Raw genomic sequence first — 10,689 nt, 5'->3', positions numbered from 1 at the left:
CTACAAAGGACTTCTCTTCCATTGATGAGTTATGATTCCACCTGAGTCTACAGGGTGGATTTCAAAGAAATAGCTGTAGCTCAGTTCCACAAGTGACGCCTAGCCACCAGTAACTGTCACGGTCATTATGCATGTCCACAACACACTAGAACTTTGTGCGATATCCTATCCTCAAACTGTTAGAAGTGCTGGTCATTTACTTGCCATTCCAGTATTTATCTTATGTTTTACTCTTAGTACTTCTTTGCTATCATGAAAACTTTTTCTTAGTTCAATTGTTTGGAAACATTTAATTTTCTGAATATTGCTTAATCTTAATTTTTGTTCTAAGATTTATACTATATCTTTGACTTACAATTTATTTAAAAGACATTGTATATCTTCTAGTATTAGAAACTTTAAAAAGTATATTTCCATTTTCTGTTGACTTAAAAAAAAAGGTTTGTACCTATGTTGTTTATTTATTATTTCTTGCCTATATCTTGTAATATGAGAAACTACTTTGGCAGTAACAATACACAATGTACTAACCATTGTTACTCTCCTAAAATCTTGTGTTGAGATTTTGTACCATTGTTTTTATTTATTTTCTTTAAAATAAAATAACTGATGTCAAAAAAATAAAAAAAATAAAAAATAGTGTGATTTTTAGCTCCATTTTTTCTGTTTCATTCTTTTTCAATAACTTCTGTCATATTATTGATGTTTTCTTTTGAAGATGTTGTTCTAACAATTTCTTTAGTTTGTAAAATTGCTTTCTTAGACATATGCTCTTTATATTTAAAATAGTAAATTTAAGGTTTTGTCTAGTAAGTCCAACATCTGGGATTCTTCAGGGACAGGCTATTGTCTTCTTTCTTTGAATATTTAATAGCTTTGTGTTGAATATTGGATATTTTAAAAACATGACATGCAAGTTTTGGAAATTGGATTTCTTCTGCCTGTCCAGAGTTTGTTAGAGTTAACCAGTATTGTTATAAGTTATTGTACTTATTTTAGTGGCTTTTCTAAGCTATTCTTGTGACATCTGTATTCTTTATCATGTGTACCTGCAGTCTCTGCTTGTACAGTTTAGTACTCAGCTATGATTGTACTGAGCAAGCAGCCTCATGTGTGCACCATGTGATACCAGGGATCAAACCTGGGTCCTTGTGCTTGCCTAGACAGGCACTTAGACCGCTGAGCTATCTCCTTGGCCCAGTTTTTATTGATCTGGTATGTCTGATAAGCTCATGGTACTTGTTTTCTCTGATATAACTTAAATATAAGTTCAGTGTTCTTGATTAATTTGAAAAGTTTAAAGGTGGCAGATTTTGATTGGTAAGATTAATTTACTTTGCAGTTTATGCCTTATGATTGTGTGGTAAAGCTGAGAGTTGTTTTGCTTTTATGAGTTGGTGTGTCTAAATCTTGGTGGCTATTTGTACAAAGATGATATCAAGTCATTCTGCCTCATTACTTGCCCTAAAAATGTTCAAACTGCTGCTTTATTTTATTATTTTCTGTATTTTAGGGAAGGGTCTACAGAGTGTTCAGGGTCTCAAGTAGATCAGACTTGTACTGATTCTCCAAGTGCTGGGATTACAAGTGCATGCCACCATGCCCAGTCTCAATTGCCATCTCAGGGCCCCCTGGGGGCAGAGCTGCCACAGCAGGCCCAGGGATCGAACCCATGACCCCTGCGCCTGGTTGCAGGTGCTTTAACCCACTGAGCTATTTGGCTAGCTCTTAAACTGCTGCTTTATAAAATGCAATCACTCAAGGCAAAGCCAAGCCAGAAGCTTCCTACTGTAGGCAGCATAGAGTAGTTTATGACAGTGGGATTTTGGTTCAGAACTTCATGGGGGCTGGAAAGTGAAAAACTAAAACAGGGTCAGTTGAAATACCACAAAGCATCCAATTTTTCCTAATTATGCACAGTCTCAACTTCCTCTTTACTGCCTTAAAATCAAGCTTCTTCTTTCAAAATAATATTGAAGCAGAAATCCTGACCTAACTACAGCTATTTTGTTCAATAAAGTTGTAGTCATTTAGTTCTGTCATTGAACTCAGTTAAATCATGTGATATGTCATCAAACTGAAACTTTTGCGAATGTGCTAAAAACAACTTTGCTATGTACAACTATGCTTGCCACAAGATCCCACTGTACCATGACCTTCAACAAAAGCTTATCTCATTCTTGTGACTTCTGTTTGCCACTCTATAAATAAGACAAGGCCTCTGTAATCAACACCTCTGATGTTGGAGATAACTCCTCTGGGTTCCACTAGCATCAGTAAAATTTTCTTTCTTATCTTGAGCTCTTTGCAACTGTTGACTCAATTTTCCTTCAATACTATGCCTCTCACCCAAGGCATTGATAGTCATTTAATTTACAAGTCCAATAACCGTTTTAGATGACTTTCTCAAATCCTCAGCAGTTAACACTTTGGACCAGAGTAGCTTTCTTTCCACCTTCCCTTTGTGTCACTTCTATTTTCATTTCCCTCAGACAATAGAAAATAGGACAGTAAGACTAAGTCCAAGTAAGCAGATGATGCATGACCTGTGTCCCTCCACTTCTTGAATGGGTCCTTCAGGGCCCCCCAGGGGGCTAACATCACACTTTCTAGTTACAGCCGAGGCACTCTTCCTGCTGGAATCAATTCAGCTGCCTACATTCTGGTCCCCTTGGAGATCCCCAGCCTGAGAAACAGACAGGAGCCTGACCTGCTCCCCATGCACACACTCATGGCCCACCTCCTTAATGTCTTGTTGGCAGCTTTGTGTGTCATCATCTGTGCCCTCTGCCCAGGCCCCTGGGCATCCTCCTGAGGAGAGTAAGACAGTTATTGGAAATCTACACAGTCCTGAACATCTCTTAAGACCATTTAGGTCTGTGATGTATATTTTGAAGCTCTGGTTGGTGGTTCCCACCACCCAGGCTGGGGCTCTTTCTAGGCCATTCACTTGCACGTGATGGTGAAGAACGAGACCTTAGTGCAAAGAAGAGCACGTTTATTCGGTATGGATCAAGGGATGCTCTCATGGCTGTGAGAACGGATAGTGAGAAGGTTCCCTGGGGAGAAAGTAGCTTTGTCCCTTGTCAGCACATGGGCCATCCTTCTGGAAGCTGGGAGGGAGTGATGCAGTGAGCAGCAAGACATGGTCCTGTAGGGAGGAGAGTGTAGAAGATGTAAGGTCACCGATCTTACTGGTGCTGGCCCAACACCAAACCTGCCCTCCGGTGGGAAGAGAGGAGCCTGAGGTTGGAGGCTCCTTGTGCCTATGTTTGAGTGAGTTATGACCGTATCTATGTAGGCTTGCATGCAGTGTCTGCATACGTGCTCATGCATTCATGAGTGTGCAGGTATGAGGATATCTGTATCTGTATCATGTATGTTTTTGTCTGGCATGTATGTGTGTGTGTGTATGCATGTGTCCGTGTCCATGATCATGTATGTTTCTCTTTGTGGCTGTGCTGTTGTGGCACCTGTGTCTTTCTACTTCTACCAGATTTCTGTGGACATCTCTGCATACTCCTGTGTGTGTCTGTGTGAGTGTTTGTCTCTTTATTTTTTTTGAAGGTATGAGAATTGAACTCATGACCTCATGCTTGCTCTGGTGGTCCCTGGATGTTGCTATAATTTGTATCTCAAATGTTCTCCAAAGGCCCTGTGTTGAGGGCTTGGTCCCTAGGTGGTGCTGTTGGGTGGTGGAACCCTTAGGGCATGGGGTTCTTCAGGTCTTCAGGTCCCTAGAGGTGTTTCCTTGAAGGAGAGAGCAGAGCTTCAGGGAGTGGTTTTACTCTCCATGTGCTCCTACCATGATGTACTACCTCACCAAAAAAGGAGGGCCAATCAGTCATGCACTGACCCTTCAAAACTGTGAGCTCATATAAACATTTCTATCAGGTATTTCCTCCATCCTCCCTGCTGCTTTCTATCAGAATATAGCCACCCTCACATCCTGTGGTACAAGGAATAGCACTTACTAGCTCAGCAGAGCACCGGTTCCCTTTCTGGGAGGCCTAGATCTTGAAGACAAATTGTAGTCCATGGATCAGTAATTCTGGAAAATAAAATCACCAGACTGAGATGAATGATCTGGAGAGGAAGAGGCTGACGAGGAGCCCACACTCCTTCAAGACACAGGACCACAGAATAGGAGCACTGGAAACCCAGCAGAGCTCAGGTGTAGGAGGGGGTGGGCCTCCTTCTACTACACAGCCCTGTTGTTCTTAAGGTCAGAACTGAGGGAGAGGCAGGCTATCTACCTCAAAATTATATAGATCATTCAAAGAAACAAAGAAATTCCAAACAGGGAAAGTTGGGGCCCGATGGACATAATGGTCCCATAGTGTGTAGGCACAAAACACCTTGGGGATATCACTGTTTCTACAGGGGGAAGAAAAGGCTTGGAAGCATATTTACCAGCAATATCATGTACCAGGGTGACATCCAAGTGTCTGAGCACCTCGTTGACCAGAGGGCACACCTACACAGAGGCAGAGAGGAGTGAGGCCAAGGGCACCCTCAAGGAATAGCAGCCAGGAAAAACCAGGGTGGGTTTTCTAGGGAAATTTTTCTCTCAATATTCTATGTCTGAGTGTTGACTGGATTAATCTTTACACGTACACATTAAGAAGAACAGAAATTAAAGGCAGGGGGTGTTGTAAAGTGCCCCAAGTTACACAACCAGCCTGGGGTGCCCTCTCTGATGACTGTTTGTGGAGTGTCCTGGGAGGGATGAGTTTCTGATTATAGGAGACTCCTGAGTGTGGCTGGAAGGCTTCCTGTCTCTGGCCACAGGGGGCTGGGCAGGGAATTCTCAGGGCAGTCCACTGTGACATAGACATGCATAGGAGCCGGCCTGGAGCTGGAGCCAATCAATGGATTTGGAGGAAGATAAAGAAGAAGCTGAGAAAGATGAAACAGATGGGCACATTGATGAATTGAGATTAGCTCTTCCACAACCTATTTTTCAGCTTGGGACACTTGAGGCCTCATGGAGCAGAGGCCTCACTCTCACCCTCTTACCTTGCCCTGCACCAGCTCAGGGAGGACTTTATTGAGGATATCTGTGATGCCATCTAGAAGGCCTTGAACAGGCAGAGGAACAACTCTGGAAGAGAAAAGCCATGGCTTGGAGAAGTCCTCAAAGGGCCGTTGTCCACCCTTATTCTCGGCAGCAGTAATAGAGACTCAGCTTGTGAACTCACCCTCAGGAGCACACCCTATCTGCAGAAAGTGAGGCTCCTCAGAGCAGCACACACAGTTCCAGGACAAGCAAGACTTTGCAGAATCCACCAATGTGTAAACAGGGTTTAGGAAATCATTGTTTAATATATCACAAGGCTTTGAGATGACACACATGAAACAGTTGTGTGTTCAGTGAATCTTAGCCAAGTTCTTAATGACTTGCAGGTTGTATGTATTCAGTCTCCCCATGTAACAAGTAACTGAAATAAGCAACCTAGAATAGGGAGGCTTAAGCTCAGAATCCTTCTTCCTTGCTTCTCTCTCTCTCTCTCTCTCTCTCTCTCTCTCTCTCTCTCTCTCTCTCTCTTTCTTTCTTTCTTTCTATTTCTCTCATTTCCTTTCCTTTTTCTCCTTGCTTTCTATGTTCTTTCCTTCTTTCTTTCTTTTTTTATTATTTTGAGATAGAGTCTCACTGTTTCCCAGGCTGTCCTTGAGTGGGGTTCAAGAAATCCTCTTCTCTTGGCTAGTAGTGGGGCTATAGGTGTGCACCACCATGCTCAGGTTAAACTCAGATTTCTTGTTGTCTAATCCAACATAAAATCAGTCCTCCAGGCTTAATGAAGGATAAGTGACTATTTACCTATCCACTTACTTATACATCTGTCCATCCATCCTTCCTTCTACCCATCTAGCCACCAATCCATCCATCCATCCTTCTATTCACCCATCTATCTACCCTTCCACCCACCCACTCTGCCTTCTGTCTTTTTACTCACCCATTTCCCATAATTCCATATTTTCACCCTCTCATGCCCTCCACCATTGTCTCTGGGTTGAAGGAGGGAGCCCTGTGGTCTCACCCTTTAAGAATAGAGATGTGCAGATTTCCAGGGGAGTGGATGCAATCACCAAGGACCAGGTGGACCCTCCCCTGGTTGTCTCTCACAGCTAAGACTTCTGCAGTGATGTTTAGCTTCAGTTTCAGTTCCAATAGACTTGTAATCATGGGCCTGCAGAGGAGATAGCTTTACTGGCATGTGGCCCCACATTTCAAAGTGAAGTGTTTGTTTTTTTTTTTATTGCCAGGAACACTAGCCTCATGTTATTAATTTTGCCCACAGTTGTATTCTTTTCACCTCCTGGTAAGGGATACCTACTTGTATCATATCAGTTAGTGAGTTTCCCACATGATCTAAGGTGTTCAGCTTAACATCAAAAAAGTTAAAGTTTCAGGTTCAGATCAGTTATACTCCAATGATGTCCCCACCTTTTTTTTTGAGACAGGGTCTCACTATGTAGTATGGTATGGACTTGTGCTCACTTTTGTAGCCTCCAGGCTGATCCCAAACTCACAGAGATCCTCCTGGCTCAACCTCTCAAGTGCTGGGACTACAGGCGTGTGCTACCACCCAGTGCCCTCTTTTTGGCTACCCACATCCATCAGGGTCTCCCTCAGTGAGTCACTCTTCTGTCCTCCTTGGACATACTTACAATTTCAATTCAAGATCCAGGCCAAGAGGGATAGTGACATAGAGGCGATGGCCATCAGGGCTCTGCACAAGGCCAAGTTCCAGCAGCTGGGGATTAGTGATCTTTAAGCTGTTCAGCAAGCAATATCACAGGGAGAAACATTAGCTCCTTGGGCTCCAAATCCAGAAACCATCTTTAACCCAAGCATATCCGTGTCAGAGAGAGCTTGCCCCCGAGAAGCCATATAGGCTCTCAGTCTCACGCTCATCTTTGCCAATCTGTGCCTGGATCAGATCTTGACATGCACACTCTTTCTTCATCTCAAGTCTATGCAGTGTTTTGGACAGGGACTATGTTTGGGTTCTGTTTGCATCCTGTATGCCAGCTCTGAGCCTCACAGAGAAAGTGGCTGAGTATGGGTTGATGAGAAGGTAGATACATGGATATATGTAGGCGTTTGAGTAGAAGAGGAAGTGGTTAGATAAAAGGAAGAAAGAATCAGTGGATGGATGGGTTGGTCAATGGATGAAAGGATGATATGTGGACAACTAGAATAAACCTTGCACAGACATTTGTGGGTAGGAAACATTCATCCTGTCATGGCCTTTAATATCGAGTCAATCCTCAATGTTTATCATGAGAATAGAAGAGCAGGAATCAGGGAAAAAGAAGAAAGAGTAAGAGAAAGCCTTCTCTGAGTCAGCCATGGTGAAGTCTATCTGTCTTCAGGACAGGAAGCAATCACTGGGTGGTCAGATCATGGAAATGGCTTTTATCCAACCCTATCAGGACCCCAGGCTTTGCCAGCACACCCACACCCAGGTGTCCTTTATTGCTTCTTGCTTAACAGGCTTTGTGGTATCTCATGGGAAGCACTATATGAAATTTTTTCATCACCATGTTACTTATAGTCACAGTGATGATACAGTGAGGAGTATGCTCATCCTCTTTTGCTTATATCAAAGGCCACTTCAGTTCTAAATGATCCAGAGGGGTAGAGAACAAAACTGCACTGTTGTCACTAGCTTTAGGTTTAGGTAAGTTAGAGTCCTCATTCTGCCTTACTCTGCATGTCTCTGGGCCTCAGTTCCACCATCAATGAACTGGAGATGATTAAACTGATCTTGAAGTGTTGTCATCAGGCTTATAGATGTTTCTGGAACCCCAGGACATGCTTGAGACCTGGGGCCAATTACTGGTGCAGGGGGCCCAGGGTTCCTTGCCAGTCTTCAGCACTATTGGTTGCTGGCTCAGCTACCTGCCCCTCCCACAGGACCATTGTCTGGATCTGGCAGATCTTTGATTGCTGGTGGGGCCCTATTTCAGGGCAACTTACTCAATTATGTTGTTCAGGAGAGGGATCCCTGAGGTCAATGTTCCAAGGAGGTTCCCAAGCAGGCCACCAGAAGTGCCATCTCCAGGCTTCAAGATGTTCAAGAGTGGAAGGTTTTCCAGAACTTTCAACAGACCCTCAGAGAGCAGGCCACTGGTGAGGCCTGCAAAGAACAGAAGGCCTCTGGAGATCAGATCCTCAGGCCATCTCCAACCCTTTCTTGTCCCTCCTCCTATCGAGTGATTACACACACACATGTGCACATGCACACATGCACACGTGTGAAAGAGGCTGTCACAGACTCACTCACCGCCAATCAAGCTTCCTGTAGGATCCTTGTGCTTCAAGGGCAGAGATGGAGTCATGTACGAGGGCAGGCCTTGGCCCAAGGGCAAGGGTAAACTCTGGTCCTGTGGCAATGGCAGGCCACCAAGCTGAGCTGTGGACTGGGCCAGCAGCTCACAGAGGACAATGAGGGCCCCAATTTGAAACATTTTTCTTGGTAGCTGTGGACAGAATGACAAACTTAAGGTGACACAGAGGCATCTATGAATGGCCTGTCCCCAACCCCTGGGAGGGTGTTTCTTACTTTTTCTTCTCTAGACCAGTGGAGTGTGTGTGTGTGTGGGAACCACTGGTTATAATTATTAATTCTGTTGGGAATTTCTCTCTGTTAGACACCAAGACAGTCACTTTACTTGTAATCAATTTTTTTTTTTTTTTTTTGTGGAACCAGGGTTTGAACTCAGGCCCTTGCACTTGCCAGGGAAGCGCTTATTCCACTGAGCCATCTCCCCGGTCCCCTTGTAACCAATTTTATCCTCACTACATCCTAAGACGTAGGCACATATTACTACATCACACAGCTGAGGCATCAGGAACCTAGTGTCATCTCCCAAAGTCTCAAGCACACAGTGACCAGAGGATTCGAAACCAGATCTATCTGACCTGCCAGGCTGCAGTAGGCAAATGGCCAACAGATTCACTTTCCAGCTGGGTTTGCTGAAGATAGCTTGAGCACTTGCTCTTTCAACAAATCAGATGAGAAGGGTCACACACGCTAGAGGCTGAAGACCTGAGCTACTTTACCACTGTCCCTGGTTTGTGCTTAGGTGGTGACCTCTAGATGTCCCTTCATGCCACAGTGTCAGAGATGTGTGGACACAGCCACTGTCTTATGCAGACCTGGGCTGGGGAAATCCCGAGCCTACCCAAGCACCTCAGTGTACATAGAGAATCAAGGGAATGGAAGGAGTAGTGACTTTGGCGAGGTCACACAGCAAACTGATGGCAGTGCTGTGCTTTGAGGCAGGTTTCAGAACCTTTCTCTACTCTTTTTTACACCTTTATCTTTTCCCTCAAGCTGCCCTGGATGGATGGATGAACTGGATGACCCTGAGGTCTGGGGACCTTATGAACTGACTGCTTCACAGATACCTCTGACCACTTTGCAGGTCTGTTTGGCAGCCATCAGAACTGTCCAAAGGCAGAGTTGGTGTCTATGCTTCCAGAGATGACCAACTAATTGAGGCAAAGTTCCACCAACTGTCACTGAATATTTGGGCAACCTTTATAAATCTGGTGGCAGCTGAAGACCCTAGATTTAGAAAAATGCGTCAAAATGTACAAAATTATATGAATAATTTTGTTTGTGGGTAACCATCAACTTCACCTTAAAATCCTTGCCTTAGAGCTCTAGAGTACTCATTTCTGTACCAGTGTTGCCGGTCTCTTAGGCAAGCAGAGCGCATGGTTGTCTCCACATCCCTGGCCAGGGCGAGTCCTAGTTCCTTGCAAGGGCCTCAGGAAGTAACCCCAAGTGCTATCTGTCCATGTCTACCCACATCAAGGAGCCTGGCATCCTTGTTCCCTGGCCAGAAGAGCCACAGCAGGAGAGGTGGGTCTCACCTGGGTTTCACAGGACCTCAGCCGCTGTCCCGGTCTCCTTCCCTCTCTGCTTGCCTTTGCCAATGAGGAAGCCTCTTTTATAGTATGGGAATCAGGAAATGTGGAACTGTTGGATGAATTTCTAGATAATTTGGGAATTGTGCCATCCAGTGGTGTCTTGCAGGGCTCTGTAAAGTAAATAATTGCCAGTCACCTTGGCAGGTGAGGCTGCTAAGCTATATGGTTCACAAGTTAAACAGAAAAGCTTGAGATGAGGCTGTTACTCAAGACTTCATGGTGTCGTGCATGGGGCTGAGGTGAGGCCCACACTCCCAGAGAACCAGGCAGATCATGTTCGGGTGCTGGCAGGGGCAGCCAGTGGGACCTCAGGAGAAATCTTGCTTCTCCTCTGTCAAGAGTCAGACTGCTTCTCTATCAGGCTTTCCTATCTTGGGATGTCTCTCAGTCTCATAGTGGGGTTTTTCTGTTTTCTGAACCCTTAGTGCATGATAAGACTTCTGGGCCAGGGAGGCTACTGGTCCTCTTTCACCAAAGAGGAAACTGAGACAAGGGATCCAGAGAGGTGGGTGAATTAGTACTCAACTCATTGGATAATAATGACAATAAAAGCAACGCCAAGAGCCAGCACCCATTCAGCTTGTGTCATGTGCCAGGTCCTCACAGTCCTGTGTGAGGGGGAAAAGGGGCTCAGAGTATGAGGTGATGTGCCCAGGGCTGTGCAGTTGCTGTGGGCAGGACAGTCACACCAGGTCCTTGCTCTTAATCCTTGTGTTCAGCTGAGGATGAAATGCCTTGTC

The 10,689-nt window shown here is 44.8% G+C and overlaps 1 protein-coding gene across 2 annotated transcripts; it reads right to left on the bottom strand.

Annotated features, from left to right (window-relative positions):
* Positions 1-3,024: 3,024 nt before the first annotated feature.
* On the bottom strand, positions 3,025-9,924 carry Bpifa1 (BPI fold containing family A member 1). 2 transcript variants are annotated; one of them, XM_004630816.2, is made up of 9 exons: positions 9,893-9,924; positions 8,295-8,490; positions 7,988-8,147; positions 6,673-6,780; positions 6,042-6,191; positions 5,020-5,104; positions 4,414-4,477; positions 3,975-4,051; positions 3,025-3,151 (listed from the first exon to the last, which is right to left on the bottom strand). In XM_004630816.2, the coding sequence occupies exons 2-8, from the start codon at positions 8,476-8,478 to the stop codon at positions 4,011-4,013; spliced, it is 792 nt and encodes a 263-aa protein (XP_004630873.1). In that variant the 5' UTR covers positions 8,479-8,490; positions 9,893-9,924; the 3' UTR covers positions 3,025-3,151; positions 3,975-4,010. The 2 variants fall into 2 exon arrangements, with proteins under 2 accessions (XP_004630873.1, XP_023570648.1); XM_023714880.1 differs by lacking the exon at positions 3,025-3,151 and adding an exon at positions 3,665-3,750.
* Positions 9,925-10,689: the final 765 nt, after the last annotated feature.

Source organism: Octodon degus, unplaced genomic scaffold, assembly GCF_000260255.1.
Source record: "Octodon degus isolate 3935 unplaced genomic scaffold, OctDeg1.0 scaffold00037, whole genome shotgun sequence".
Lineage (NCBI taxonomy): Eukaryota > Metazoa > Chordata > Mammalia > Rodentia > Octodontidae > Octodon > Octodon degus.
Note: the sequence above shows the minus strand (reverse complement) of the source record. Positions and strands in the feature narration are given on the sequence as shown.